Raw genomic sequence first — 16,089 nt, 5'->3', positions numbered from 1 at the left:
TCTTTTTATTGAGGATTCATGGTGGTCGATTTATGATTGTCATGATCCTGTCTTGTTTTTTTGGGGGGGGCGGGGGGGGTTCAGTCTCCAGCTAGGAAGTAAGGGTCCATAAGTCGGACCTGTCACATCAGGCATTGGTACCAACTGCCTTTAAAAAGCCATGGCTGTCAGATTATTAGCCTTGCTCATGACTCTTGTCTCCCAAGTGCTTAATTTTCTCGATGATCTTGACATTTTTGCCTCATAGCCTTGCCTTGTTTTTCGCTCCTCACTTTTTGCAAGCATTTTTGGTTTGTTCTCGCCTTTTGCTGGTTCTTTGCTACCAACGTCTTTCGTTGTATTTTTGTCAATCTTGCGTTTTTATAAATAGATATATGTTTGTCTACAATTGTGGAATCTTTGTTCTGTCCGGACACCTGACAATTATGAAGTTAAGTTTGAATATTATTTGAATTATTTTCACATTTTTTAGGGATTGGAAATTAAGAAATTTAGATTTGTGGCTATATTTGGCTTAAGATGTCATAATTTTATTTTCTGTCATTGGCACACATGAGAGGCCAAAAATATCGCCACTCAATGTTCAAAATAAACAGAATTAAATGCAGTTTTGTGTAATCTCCGTGGCTGCAGCAGATAAATGGCCAACTGTGTTCGTTGTTCACTCGCCTGTTATTCAATGGCAGCTTAAATAAGTGTAATGGGTTGTACGGTTCTCTTTATGTCTCGTGATTGACTGGCGACCAGTCCAAGGTGAAGTCTGCCTTTGTCCGAAGTCAGCTGAAGATCGACTCCAGCTCCCCGTGACCCTGAACAGGACAAGTGGTATTGAAAACTGATGGGAGAAATATACTCAGTCCTGTTCTAAAGAATTAGAAATCTTCAAAAATGACTTTGACAGTCGGGACTTCACTTTTATCTTAACGTTCTTATTTCGAGATATTTTAGGCAAAAATCAATCTTGGACTCGGATTGTAATCTGCAAACAGCACATAGCCGAAGTAGCCAGTCGAACGGATGGCTTTCATTTGGAGGGAGTTTCATTTCATGGTCAAGGAAACGTCGAGGAGAAATAAAATCGGTGCGAGGGGTCGACTACGAAGTGGTTTGAACATGACGCGAAATGCTTAAATGCGAAAACATCTTCAAAACCTGAAGATGCTTTTCTGAAATAACGACGTGCCGTCTCTCAGGTTAATGAACAGGCGAGGCGTTTGCATACTGGTGCTTCATTTTATTTGCAAAATATACAATTGTCTTTTTCACAAGTACAAAGAAATTACCTGGTTTAAACTGTGTTTCTTTTTCCTGTCGGGAACATTCAAATTGAAATGAGAAGAAGGGAACAAGGAACACAAATTCAGCTTCAGAGGTGAAAGTGATGAATCTTTACCGTTAATCTGCCAATGTAAGTCGATCTTGATATTCAGGATTTACGTTTCTTTGCTTGATGTCCTCAACAGCTTGTGTCATCGATGTCTCCGTGACGACCATCTCGGACGTCTTAGCTTTGAATTTTGTGACATCACCTTGAGAGTTTTGTCACTGGAGCTGAATGACTTTGAGATGATGTACTAAACTAATTTGTCATCACCACCTAAATTCTTTATGTGACATCATCCGAAATAAATTTGCCCTGAAAACTTCACAAATATTTCACCTGTTTAAAATTTGCACTTGACTTTCATTTTCAAAGGTGATGTCCATTCAGCGCAAAATGAAACGACACGTTTCAGCAACATTACTGACTTTGTTTCTGTTGCTATGGTAATGTTTGCGCCACAATGCATCCATACATGGGAGACATTTTTATTGCTGTGGTCCAGTTGAGTTATTTTCTTGGCACATGCGTGCAAGTGCTGGTTGCTGTTCATTTCATTGTCTGCTGTGTCGCTTCGGGCATATGCTGCCAGTACTGTGCAGCTGCCATGTTCTTGTTGCCATGAAGGGCTGACAGCACAGGGAGACAGACACACAATTTTTTTGTGTGTGTGTGTCATTACGATATAAGAGTGCACTCACAATAATTAGACCGACGCAATCTGATTTGATCCATTACAAGATCTGTATCAGGGAGGTCGTTTTTTTAAAATATTTATTTTTATGGTGTGCATGAGTGGGCAACGAAATCGCATCATACTCGGAGTTGATCCCATCTGATTTTGGGCGAATCAGTCAAAGGGCACACAAGAATATATCATCAGAAATTATGAAATATTGCAATGATAGAAAGTCACATGTATGAGTCAAGTGTAATATCTCTGGACTTATTTGAGACTCCCTTTTATTGCTAAAGTACTCACCGAAGGAGCAAAGAACATATTGAGCAAGCGGTCCAAAGGTCATGAGACGTTTAATTGACTTTTTTTTGTGTATGAGCATATAAATGATTCTTCCAACATCGTATAGTTCCCTCAGGATGGGTACATTGCTCGCTGCAATATCCCGCCGCACTTGGTCTTTCAATTCACAAAGCGACTCTTTCAGTCCCACCGAAGCGACGTGGCTGTGGTTAATTGCGTTTCTGTCTGGCTTTAGGATGGAGCGGTCCAGAAGAACTCGCTGCAGATTCTTTTCCAGATTAGCAATATGGATGTTTTTCAATGTATGCATTGTCATAAAAGCAACCTCCAAAGCTGTTGCGCATTAAATTCCACAGCAGGAATTTTGAACTGGTGGTGAGTCATTTTTAATCAGCCCTGTTAGACACCCAATGTGACCATCTGTTGCTGTTTTTCTAGCCAGGATGTCGCCATCTTGTGGTTGATTTAATATCTGTCAGTCTTCATCTGCGACAACAAACTAATTAGAACATTCCTGGGCGCAAACTTTTCCAAGAAGATTAAACGTCAGTGTCAGACTGCACTTTTTTCATCATTACACAAAAAATAAATGCAGCACATTGCACCCTGATAAATGAAAGTGGACGTAGAGAAAATCCAAATGGGTTTTGACGTGTCTTTCTTTGACATAAGATTGAAACCCTATTTAAGTATTAATAACCAAAACGACCCGCAGGTAGTCTTACTGCACTGCCTTATTGCTTGAATCAAGGAAATGCGTTGTCCAATTCTGGCTTTGATCACACAGTTCGAATGCAAATGTGAATCAGAGTTGGCTATTTTTTTATATGTCCCTAAATGTATTTTGGACGCTCATTAAAAAAAAAAAAAATCTTGTTGTTGTTGTGCATATCAGCTTTTTCAATATGTTCTTTGTTTTTTTTCCTCAAGCTATCGAAATTAACATGCGTTGTAATTAATAGCTATGACGTTAAAAAAATCAATCTGTTGCTGAACTTAACCCTGAATTAAAGATTTTTAAGTACGGTACAGTATATTATTATTTGATATATTTTAATTTTATTCATCTTATTATTACTATGAAAATCTGAATGCAAGGAAAAAAACAAAGGCCCAATTTAGAATCAGCTTGATAAATGAGTCAACAAAAGATTACTAGTATCTCTTTCTAAATATTTACAACAACAACAAAAAATGTTGACCGGTGTCATTCTTGTTCGCCCCAAAAATGAATGAGTGCCACTGGTTCTGATCATTTGTCATAATTTAGATGCATGACTAAGCTCTATTAATTACAATTACGTCATAGTGTCTCTCAGAAATAAAGCGCTCAAACAAAGCATCAAGTCATACATTTTCGATACCGGTTACCAATACCGAGTTATGACCGCTAGAGGGCAGACTATAGCCATTTATGGATAATCAGCTTTCTAATGGTTAGAATGAAAAAGCTGTTTCATCTGTGAAGGTGTTCTTTAAGATCGATGGCAGGATATCGGTCAAGACAAGTAACACTTTTCTTGTCAACCGGAAAGTATTTCTGCAGGGCAGCCGGGAAGTCGCCAGTCATCACTTGTGAGAGTTTTAGGAATACATGAATAAATAGAGCGATGACTCTTTGTCGGTTTGATTACTGCGGCCTTTTGATATAGCTCAACAATAGTTCGGTGCTCAAGCGAGATTAGATGGGCGGAACGCAATGTCATGTTCAAGATAGTGGCTGTAATTGACAGGTTTGAAACCGCAGACTCCGATCTCCATCCGTGCATCCATTTTCTATGACGCTAGTCGTCATCAGGGTCACGGGTAACTGTAGCCTCTCCCAACCGTCTTTGGGTACACCCTGGACTGGTCCCTTGCAAATTACACTTTGTCCCATTTCATTGTGGGGAAGTTTTTTAGACAGTGCCATTGCCAAGACACATTGCCATGGCAACACATCGATATTTCTTCATACCAATTGCTTTTATCGGTTCATTTTGGTGTCATCTTTTCTTTTTTCTTTTTTTTTTGTCCGCTGTGTCCGTCATGTCAAGTCAGTTTTAGTCTTTTTCCTCGTGTGTGTTTAGTTACTTTGAACCTTTTTTTTTTTACTTTCATTCAGAGTAGCATGTTTACCTTTTTGTTATTTTGTTTGAGAGAAATTTACAGCACTTTTGAATTGAGCTTTTTGTCCACCATAAAAATTCAGGGATGGGATCTCGAAGGCCTTTGGAGGATAAGATACATATAACACGATATGTAAACACAATCTATGACAAAAACACTCCGCAGTATTTTTACATGCGACACTGTGGTAGGTTGTACAACACAGCTCATCGCTACTTGACCTTTACAGAGTATGTGTATTTTGAGCCCTTTCGCTTTAAACAGAGTAAAAAATACTTGCAATGCAGAGTGATATAATGTGAGACCCTCACCCTTTGAGGATTTGGTGCACCAAGTGCATACAGCTGGTTGGCTATCGTGTTATGTTATTCCACAGAAGGCGGAACTATGCAATGATTGCCAGGAGCTGCTAGTCTCTTACCAGTTGCCACTCATTTCTAGCTTTTAAATCACCATATCGCAGCAGGAGATGGTCATAGTGAGACAATAGAATCAAAGTAATGAAGTTGGGATGGGCCTTTAATGACACCATCATTCATCTCCGAGACTTTTGGGATGTGAGGTTGGAAAATAAGAAGAATTACAGATGAAAAACGCCTGTGCGGAGTGGCTTCAATAATTGCTGAATGGGTACAATAGCGATGCAGACAAAAGGGGAAAAAACATTTTCGGCTTGCCCTGCCCCCCTCATCATTCTCTGGGGGACCAAGCGATAATGGGAATGTATAAATGGTTGAGAGAGAGACAGAGAGAGAGAGAGAGAGAGAGAGAGAGAGAGAGAGAGAGAGAGAGGAGGGGATGGGATGGCACAAGAGGCAGGAGACCCAGAGCGTTGAGATAGGAGAAATAAGAGCAGCAGGGAAAACGGGGTGATGCGATTGGCTGATCCTTCCAATATTGAGCATGATAGAAATACATTTCTCCCGGCGATGGAAACAGACGGGCAGTAGACTCAAAAAATAGATGAAGATACTATTATTTTGTTTTTGTTTTGTTTTCCATCATCGATCTTAAAGAAAGAGAGAACAGGGAGAGCAAAGAGGAGGACCAATTAACTTTGGACGCCCGATGTTGACTTTTGTATTTTTGAAGTCCAAACGAGCACAGATGCGTCCTTTTATTGACATGTTTTTCTTAAGAATCTAACCAGACGGCCAAGCCTCTTTTGAAGGGTTCATGAATGGAGATGGTTTAGGGATGAGAGAAGAGAGTTGTGACATGCTGTCGACCCAAATCGAGCAAGACGTGGACCGAGTGGAATGCTCTGCTCCGTGGCAGACACGTCACCAACCAGATTCAGGTATTCTCCGCTCAGTTCCGAAACCAGTCAACATATCAGTGCATACTTCATGTCTTCTACTGCATATGATCTACTGGAATGTGTGATGCTGACATCATTAGCAATTGAGTTCTAATAACAGCAGAACTTAAATTCATGCTTTCTGTACGGCTTGCAATGATTCCATGATGGACTCTCTCCATTGTTTACACTTAAGGGAAACATGAAGAGACTGCTTGTGTAAACACTGTCAACAATCGGGCAGAATGCTGCACCGGTTGTCTCCGCTCCGAAGCAACAGTTGAACTGAAAGGCCTAAAAGAAAGTTATTCAGTGCCACAAGCCCATAAGCATCTTGGAGAAGAAAAACAATTCTGCTGTTGTCGTTTCACTCATAGTCGCACGTTATAAATACACACGCAGCCATTTGCTCAAAACTCCCAACGAGATTGTGATCTGAATTCAATGAGGATGAGTGCAGGCACTGAAACTATAACTTCCTCTTTTATAGCTGAACATGATTGTTTGAACTCCCTGGATGATCCAGAGTTGCGCCTGAGGGGGCCAAACTGAAAAAAAGACATCTGCCTTGAGAGAAGCAGGGTGCAAGGGAACCACAGACAGAGTGAGGCAAAGGGGGTTTACTTCCCTTTCTCTCTCTCGAACCCGTCTCGTCGTCAGGCTGGCTGGCACCGCCATGGCGTTCACCTTTGCGGCCTTCTGCTACATGCTCACCTTGGTCTTGTGCGCCGCCCTCATCTTCTTTGTCATCTGGCAGGTGAGTACAGCACTTAAGTGCATTCACACTCCGAGTCCCCACACGGGCAAGACAAACACATCCACCCGCGCGCACACGTTGCACAATAGTGACAGCAACACAGCAGAGGCACCTTCTCCAGAAGTGATCAGGTGCATCCGTCCCGTTGATCTCGTAGCGGGTATAAACGTATGTAATTATGTCACTTTGTAGCTCAAGATAGGCTCAGTGTAAAGTAATTGTACAGGTGTCAGGTGCTTTGAAATTCCCCGCGGAAAACATCAAGGGGATATATTGGTCTTGTTAATGGTAAACACCAGAATGGAAAGAGATTCTGATTCAAGTGCAAGTCTCTGAAGTGCTGAAATGTGGACTGCCAAAGAAATGATGATCGTGTATCCACTTTTCCAGCGAATGTGCGAGTTCCGTCGGTACATTGCACGCTATAAGACTGCAGATAACCCGCAGACGTGAATAGGAAAGGTCCAATCTCCAAGGCTTTGCTATCATTTTAAAGTGTAACGCTTCCTCGAAATAGAATCACGGCAGATCAACACGAAGGGCAAATATTTTTTATTTATGATCGCCAGCACAACCCCTTACAATCTTTCAATACATTCTTCACTATTACAGTAGATCCCATTTAATCACCGGGGAATAAAATGTCACACTCCAGTATTTGTGATTTACCGTAAAAGCTTGAATCATAATACAGGTAAATAGAAAATATTAACTTTATGGAGATTATAGACTAACAAGACATCTCATTGGGTAGCATTCATTTGTTATGATACTGCAGCAGTCTTGAAATTGTTGTTGTGAAATAAAGCATGTTACGGCATCATGGCCGTATTAGAAAACGGTTTACTGTACAATTAAATTAATCTACAGGATCAACGTCATAACTTCTCTAGGTTGGGAGGATCTCAGTGCATACTTGTCAACTCATACGGTTTAGCCATAGTTCATACGGATTTTGCAGTGAATCTTACGTATATGGCCGTATCGCACAAATCATACGGATTCTGAAAATGTCCGGGGTTTTTTTTCTTCCCCTGACAGGTAGTTCTGTTTGCTTTCGCCCAGAATGGTGCTTGTCTACTCGAAGGCTTTCATTTCCGGCAACTTTCCAAAAAAGTAATGCAGGAATACAACTCTGAACACAGTAATGCTACTAAGTAGAATGATGATTAGACATTAAACAGACATTGTATTATGGAGATCTACAATAAATATAATTGAACATTTCATGGGGGGGGGGGGGGGTTCTGCCGTTATTTTGACATGTAAAATGCTTTGTTATGTCCTCAGGATTTTTTGCTCTTTATAAGGATTTTTTGGGGTAGTTTATACAGGTTGGCACTCCGAAAAGTTGACAGGTATGTCAGTGTATTGTTCCAAACATAACATTTTAACACATTTGAGATGCCAGTATATTCTTAAATGTATTAATTTAAGCCTATGACCGTGTTGCTCAGGCTAATCAGGGTAAAAAAAAAACATTTAAGAAAAAGAAGAATAGAGAGGCTGATGCTTAGTTTTGAGAGTCAAAATCTGACTAAATTCTCACCGGAGCGGCCTGCGGTTGCCGTGTATGTTGACAACAAACCCGCTCCTCAAACAAGGTGCGTTCACGCCACAGCAAACCGCACATAATGGATTCGGGGAGTCAGCAAAGCACTCCTCTTTATTGCCTGACCGGTATGAATCTGCAGCATTTTTCAGTCAAATTTGCACAGACGTCAGCAAAGGCTTCTGAAGGGGACTTGCAAATACCAAAGCTCCACAACAACAGTCGCTTCTCCAGAGGAGAACATAATATGAACTTCAAAACAGTTGCTACAAATCTGAGGCTGCAAAATGACTAACGTACCGACTGGCTGAATGGTGTGACTACATATTAGTCAGTCGGCGTGTCTGAGCGAGAAAAGCAAGGGGGCGGGTGGGGAGCGGATGTCTGGCTTGCCGTTCAACCGTGTGATTGAAAGGCTTATCAAACGATGATCCTGGACCACCAACCACTAGCACCCCCCACCTAAAATATCTCTATTGAATTCGGCCGTCAGCCAATCAGATGGCTTACTCACTGCATCAGTAACCATGCAACCCACGGCGGGGTTTGCCCTGTTGCTATGGAAACTGTATCTGTTTACAAATGTGGAATTTAAAAAAAAAACGGTGGAGAGAGTCATATAGACTTGCAGTAAAATAAACAGCATGGAAGCCGCGGGAATGCTTGGTGTAAATTTTAGGTTGTGCGCCACACACTCTTCTGGAGAAATATTTTCTATTCATGATTTCCATGAGTTATAGTAATAAACATAGAGCGATGTCCTTAACCCTTATCAAAGATGAACATAATCCTTGTAATGGTAAACCTGATATTGATATTGGACCTGATGGATTGTGCATCTGTACCTAATGTTATGGCCAAATAGATTTCTCTGATTATTTTGAATTTGGATTGTTCATGCATGCAAAACACCTCAGGGGGGGGACATTAAGTGTGGCAAAATAAATCATGCTTTCGGAAACTGAAACTATAAACAGGGCTCAGTATTTAAGTTGTTGCATCAGATTTATGAATGCAACAGTCGGTTTCAATTTAAACTTCCAGTAGGAATGAAAAGTGGCTCCCGACATTGTTACGCCTTTCTTATTGTTTATGAACTGTTAGCACGATGTCCAGTGCATGAAAACAACCTGATAGCATCTGGAAGCGTTCAGCAGTGCAATCTACAGGCACAGAAATGTCAAGAAATTCACGTGTATTATCTTTCAGATTATTGCATTTGATGAACTGCGCACAGACTTCAAAAACCCCATCGACCAGAGCAATCCCACCAGAGCGGTAAGAGACGCCTTGTGTTACTTGTGCAGACAAAAAAGAAGAAAAAAAAAATCTACCTTGAAGTGTCCAAGCACACACAGACGAACAACCATCCACGCTCACACTCACACCGAGGTACGATTTAGAGTGTGCCATTAACCTGCCACGCATGTTTTTGGAATGTGGGAGAAAACCGGAGTACCCGGAGAAAAGCCACGCAGAACATGCAAACTCCACACAGGAAGAGTAGAACTGGAATCGAACTGCACTGTGAGGTCGACGCACTAAACACTGGACTACCAAGCCGCCACAACTGAAACAACAAAGACTTATTTGCATGCAGAGTCAACTTTCAACAATAACATTTGCTCATCGGCTCACTACATTTATAAACCTGATGCAAAATGAGGCCTTTATTTACACGACGGGATCACAAGTTCAGATATTGTGTACGTTTTATCTCAGTCAGTCAGTCAGAACTTTCCAAATCGGAGTCCCAGTTGGGAATTCCTCGCCAAGCAAATGGATTAAAAGCATATCCATGACTTTTGACGACGTAAAACAATGACGACCGCTAAGTTGACACTATTGCGAGTTGGCATCAGCCGAGAGATTCTTCGAGAATGTTCCAGCAACAATGTGAAGCTGCAAAGTGAGAGTGATGAGGAGTGGGAGAGGAAACTGTGAAATCAGGCTGTGGGAGTGTGGAGGTGCGCCAGCCACACTCACACACACACGTAAGCGCGCGCGCACACATACACACACACACACACACACACACACACACACACACACACACACACACACACAGACACACACGTCTTCACTGTTAATTTTCTGATTGGTGCATGCCTGACAATAACCGGATGAAACTTTTTAAGAAAGGACTCTCGTGCTGCATCCGGTTCTTTTTCTTTATTAAAGTTGGACCAACATATATTGTCGACGTCCTGCAGGGATGCACCTTCAGAGAACGATTGATAGGACCTTCGGTAAACAACTCTTGGTTTGGCTTTAGGTACTTGACTTCTTCGAGCAATTGCCACCACATTGTGGTCACTACAAGCTATTGAGACTGACACAGCTTGTATGATTCAGCAGCAGAAAAAGAAAAGATGCGTCATTATTTGTACTTTCATATATTATGCAAGTGTGTTTGAATGTTTTTAAGGTTAAAAAAAGGGCCTGTATGTTTAGCATTAAAAGTAAGAAATGTGAAAGAAGACTACAGTTTTTTTTCTTTGTTTGTGATCCACAGAGGGAAAGGATTCTCAATATTGAGCGAATCTGCAACCTTCTTCGCCGAGTGAGTAATTTCAGCTTTTCACCTGCCACTGCTCGATATCAACATCTGGGAGGGGGACGGGGGGTCATCATTTGTCTCCCCCTCTACTGGGCGCCCCATGACGCATTCTCCATTTCACGTGGAGCCAGCTTCAGTGCTTCACTCCACACCCACACACTGATTCAGAACTCTCATGTTGGGATTTTTCTTCGCCTTTTTACAGACAAGAACCATGAAATCTGTCACATCTGCCAAACGGAGGAAGCCATTTTGATTTTCACTACATGTCTTTTGTTTGGGGTCTTATACAATGTAAAGAACAAAAATACCTGCGTAGGAATAGATATTATCTGTTCCATTGTTATTATTGTTGGGGTTTTTTCTATGTTCAATGTCCTGTAAAGCGCTTTGTTAAAGCTAGGGCTGTTGTGAAAGCGCTTTCTAAATAAAAATGTGTTGTATAACACTGTATTGCAAAATGTATGTCACACAATTGTGAATTACATTGAAAATGAATCCAACATTAATGCGCGTGAACAAGGTCAATATGCTCCCTTTAGGAGCAAATGAAAGCTACAGTGTAGGAAAATCGCACTTCTATTGAGTGTGGAGCTTTTTACCTCATTCAGTACCGGACAATTCTAGACCAAGTCTGAAAAGACGTTTAAAAACGTCTTTGGAAGTGAATGAGTTCATGGTTATCAATGTTGGTAGGCTGTTGTTTGCTCCCACAAAGGCCGCAGAACACCAAACAAAAATGAAAGTCAGCATCATCGGAAACAATCGGATTTCTGTCGTTAAAAAAAATCAGAGGAAGTACATTTTATTTCCAGGCGCTTTCATATTGAGCAGGTCAGGGTGCTAAATAAACTCAACTCGAAATGATTATTCTCCCCCACCGTAATGGAAAACTCTGACTGGAAGTCGAAGGTATACACTCCAATCATATAGAGAAGAACGTGCGGTACCGATAAGAGTCCATGAAACATGAAAAAAATGTGGTCCTTTAAATGTAACACTCCTTACAACACGACTGAAATGGATTCCCTGTATGTTCTGTTTTTAGTTGGTGGTACCAGAATATTCTATCCATGGACTTTTTTGCCTAATGTTCATGTGTGCTGGAGAGTGGGTCACACTTGGCCTAAATATCCCACTACTCTTCTACCATCTGTGGAGGTACACCATCCCCTAACAAAATGCCTTCAAAGAGTTTTTTTTTTTTAAATCCATAGGCTCCAGTTTCTAAGAGAAACTTCTCTTTATATTCTTCCCAGGTTTTTCCATCGACCAGCTGATGGGTCCGAGGTCATGTATGATCCTGTAAGTGTGATGAATGCCGACATCCTTAATTATTGTCAGAAGGAGTCGTGGTGTAAGCTGGGCTTTTATCTCGTCTCTTTCTTCTATTATCTCTACAGGTAGGTCTAACTCTATAAACCTGTATATGACCTAAGGCTGTATTTATACTGGAGGTTTGAATATCCAATTCCGATTCGTCAATGATATCCCACTTTTTTTTTGTGGAACTGAAAATTTACACGAGAGCAGCACGGTGCAACGGTGATTATTGTATATCTGCCTTCCAGTATGGCTTCAAATCTTTGTTTACGTGTTCTCCTGATGCTTGCTTATGTATGACATATATATACATATATATGATGTCTGTGACGTTGGACTGGAAAACAGGTCTCTGGATTCAGAGTGCCCTGGTTAAGATCAAACTTTGAGTATTTTTAGACATTGCTCCCAGCGCGATATTCATGAGCGGTATGGCCATCGGAAATCGAAGACAGGTTCCCTTACTTTGGTAGCGATGTCCGCTATTCTGGTGACTGCGCTCATAATGTTTTATACGGTATATTATTTTCAGGAATATTCACAAATCATCCAGTTTCAATGACCAGAGATCTTTGATCTCTAGATAACTGAGAGAAAACACGCTGATCCGCCGTAAACCTTCCCGTGATCGGCATGTTGACTACGTTTTCAATTTGACATTTTAGAATGGAGTTTGTACGGCATTGTTGGAAGAGATGCAACAGGTCCATAGAATGAGGCTCGCTATGCTAATGCTAATGCTAATGCCGCTGATGTATGTCGTTCCAAATAGGGCTACATGGCCACTTGATTGTGCCACTTGAGCCATACAGTGTAAATGCAGCCTTAAATTTACTTACAGTGTTGTAGGGCTTGCATTATATATAAAAAAATATATCAACTGTCCATTTGTGTTTCTTTATCTTTGTCATGATCGACTCATTGATCAAGCATGGTCTATGCCCTGGTGAGCTTCTAAAAGATTCTCATGCTGAGATCGACAGAAAAGCATCGATAAAGAAAGAACGAGGAGATCAGCTCTTCCGAGTGCCATTGTGAATGTAAAGGTGTTGCCTCCGATCCATTTCGACCACTTTCTTACAAACACTGCAGTGAGACAGATGGACAAAGGAATGGGTGGTGGATGGAAGTAGTGAAGCGGGTGATGGAAAAGGTGCTTGTGATGCCTTTTACGCCTCATTACAAAAAAGCTTAACTAGGAATCTGAAGGGCTGGAGTCATCCCACGCTGCTCTTAATGATCTAGTCTCTTAACTCACTGTGACTCTCTAAACATTTAAGATGGAACACAAAATCTTTGACCTGGATGTGCAAGTGTTTGGTATTTATCCATATTTTGACAGACGCCTCTACTATCCAACCACTGTGTTTCTGCTGTAGTGTGGAGACATTTTATTGTAAAATGGAGAAGCAGGGATATTACAGATCGCTGCATGCAGAGATACTTTCAATCAAGATGTAGAGAAAGCCTTGGCTACCAGGGTCATCGCGGTCATTTTCAAACCGAGAGAATAACAAATAAAAAGCAAGATTCAAGTCTCTATACAGGCAATTCAATTTGAAGTGTATTCTTACCTGGAAGGACATCGTTCCCGTTAAATGCTAGACGCATTTCTTTCCCCTCCACAGTTATGTGCTCACAGATTCAATGCCAAAAGATTGTGCATGAAAAGCATTGTGCCAAAGAACATAGGTAAAGTGAAAAGCAACGATGTGGCTTGAGAAATCCTGTACATTGTCACCGACTGTAAATGCTAAGGCGACATGCCGTGTCTCGGTTTTCACTTTCTTCTTCTTCTTCTTAAAAAAATCTTGGTACAATAATTTTCTTCAAAAGAGAAAAAGAGAAAAGAAAAACAACATCTTGTCTATTTTTTAGTGTGCAGAAACCGCCTTATCTCCATTTAACTTCATGCATTAGCATCAATGCTAGCTATTTTAGCACAGTGACATTTCATGTATGACAAGCAATTAAAAACTCCAAACTAGCAATCTATTAGATTTGATGGCAACGTGTGTGTGTGTGCGTGTGTGTGTGTGTGTTTGTGTGTGTAATAACTGAGTGAGCCACAAGTGACAGTAAGACTCAGTGATAATGATTACATCAGACATGTAAAGAGCCATTCCATCTCGATAATAAAATCAGACACGTGAACTCATTTCTGCTTCATGACCAAGCCTTTGCTCATCTGCTCTTGTTCTCATGTAGTCGTTGAGTGGACTTATTTGTAGATAAGTGATGATTCCATTGTGATTTTGTCAAGCAGTAGGCGTACAGAAATTCAGGGTCCTGATAAAAAAAATGTTTCCGCCCCTGCGGATCAATGTGTGATGAAGAAGTGCTGATCACATGTCTGGTGTTGCTACTTAGGAAAAGGTGTCACAAGTACTTCAGCCTGTCAACATATTTTAACAATGATCAAAATCAACGTAAACATTCACACCACAGTGTAAAACATATTTTGTGGAAGTAAGTGTATGGAAAAGAAAACACATTTTGAATAGACAGCAATACTAGGATTAAAGCCTGACAATGGAATAAATTAAATTTTTGCAAATAATCCAAATAAACTTTGGCTGTGTTACCATGAACAACAATAACTGGATTTTTTAAATTGATTTTCTTCTTGAATGACTGCATACTTCCTTGATGGTGTTGAGACTCTTGGAGAATATTTCTTTCAATTCAGTTTACATGTGACAGAAACTTGAGAGTCAGAAAACATTTTTTTTGCTGCTGTTATAGACTAATATGAAATGTGTGCGATCTTCTGGTGGCATTGCAATGTGGATTTTTGAAATGTGGACATCTGGAGCAAGCCTATAGGTCAACATGAGTTGGTATGGATTTTGAGAGAGATTAACGTGCTACAGAATCTCCCCCTCTCTCATATGTATTGGAATAAAATGAATCCATCCTGAAAAAAAATGTGTGCATTTTTATCCCCCCCCCCACCCCCACTCCCATCTTTAGAATTCCGATATCTTGCAGTTTTTACAGAGGCGTGTAAATGTAGTTGAGGCACAACAATTAATCAATTAATTGAGAGCTAACTGATTATCAAATGAATTGAATTTTGATAATTGAATAATCGTTTCAAGTCCTCGTGAAAAGGAAATTGTCCAAATCTTGGAATTTCTGCCTCTCCACAGTAATATTATCAGACTGGAGTCCTCCATTTTTGTCTCTGTCATTTATCCCAGTAAGACATCTGCTTTTACTTTGGAAAACACAGCTAAGCATTTTGCCTATTTTTGACACATGATGGACCAAACCAGCTACAGAATCAAAAGCAATTTATGTTTCTGCTTTTTCTGCACTGTCAATGTGAAATCATAGATGAACACTGAAAGTCAATGCTTAAATCTGATTCAACGATTCATTGAGAAAAAAATTGGACAGGTGAATCCATAGTTAAAATAATCTTTAGATGCAACCTTTATGCACAGTCAGTTTGATGATAGAATTACAGTATATAGGCTTAATGTTTTTACTTTATTTCACAAATAATGTCCCAGAAAAAAGGTGATCCATGAAGGTCATGACCTCAATCATTTTCAGTCGACAGCAATTGACAGTACAAAGCAAACTGGCTGCCTGGCCTGAGATGGATTCAAATCAGCTGGATTTTTTAACTTAGTTTATATTCCACAAATGCATTATTAGTCACAATATTGTGACATAGAACATTAACTAGTCAAGAATTGTTTTGTTGACTTCCCCTTTTTAAATCTTGGAATAAATGTGTGATTTATTCATTCATTTAATATTTAATTTCCAATCACAGTAATTTTGTGACTTTTGGGGTTGATTTTACAATTCAGAATGGTTCATGTTGACGTGCTTCCCTATTATTTTGCTACTTTGGCAAAAGCTACAGGAATGTTTTTTTTTTTTGTCTCCCCTAAATATCTGTGCCAAAAATGCTTCCCGTCTCACAAGTGATTCGACAGAAACCAACGTGGCAACAAAGCACCTAGCGGATATTTTCCTCCGACTGAAAAAGGACATATCAGTCTCCACTGTCACCATGGAAACCAAATTGTATTAGGCATTCCCTCCGAGGCTTTATGTCAGACACTGAAAAATATAATTCATTTGCACTTTTCATATGCCTGGCAGCATTTCGTGAATACATGCTACATGTTCAGATTACTGCAAGGTCTGTGCATTTCTGAATGCACA

The 16,089-nt window shown here is 40.4% G+C and overlaps 1 protein-coding gene across 2 annotated transcripts; it reads left to right on the top strand.

Moving 5' to 3' along the window:
- The first annotated feature begins 5,190 nt into the window (after nt 1–5,190).
- Nucleotides 5,191–14,394, top strand: cnih2 (cornichon family AMPA receptor auxiliary protein 2). 2 transcript variants are annotated; one of them, XM_052046425.1, is made up of 7 exons: nt 5,191–5,712; nt 6,373–6,469; nt 9,231–9,299; nt 10,537–10,584; nt 11,630–11,742; nt 11,841–11,984; nt 12,835–14,394. In XM_052046425.1, exons 1-7 carry the CDS (start codon nt 5,672–5,674, stop codon nt 12,860–12,862), a joined length of 540 nt encoding a protein of 179 aa, XP_051902385.1. In that variant the 5' UTR covers nt 5,191–5,671; the 3' UTR covers nt 12,863–14,394. The 2 variants fall into 2 exon arrangements, with proteins under 2 accessions (XP_051902385.1, XP_051902386.1); XM_052046426.1 differs by having other exon boundaries at nt 5,192–5,712; nt 6,203–6,469.
- Nucleotides 14,395–16,089: the final 1,695 nt, after the last annotated feature.

This window comes from Hippocampus zosterae, chromosome 16 (genome assembly GCF_025434085.1).
Source record: "Hippocampus zosterae strain Florida chromosome 16, ASM2543408v3, whole genome shotgun sequence".
In the NCBI taxonomy this organism is placed as follows: Eukaryota; Metazoa; Chordata; class Actinopteri; order Syngnathiformes; family Syngnathidae; genus Hippocampus; species Hippocampus zosterae.
The sequence above is the reverse complement of the archived record's forward strand: the minus strand, read 5'-3'. Positions and strand labels throughout refer to the sequence as shown.

Bases quoted from the DNA above. Each gene is read 5' to 3' on its own strand.
- cnih2 (XM_052046425.1), top strand. From the start codon at position 5,672: ATGCTCTGCTCCGTGGCAGACACGTCACCAACCAGATTCAG. The intron at 6,470-9,230 runs GTGAGTACAGCA...ATTATCTTTCAG, and splicing joins TCTTCTTTGTCATCTGGCAG to ATTATTGCATTTGATGAACT. The intron at 9,300-10,536 runs GTAAGAGACGCC...TGTGATCCACAG, and splicing joins AGAGCAATCCCACCAGAGCG to AGGGAAAGGATTCTCAATAT.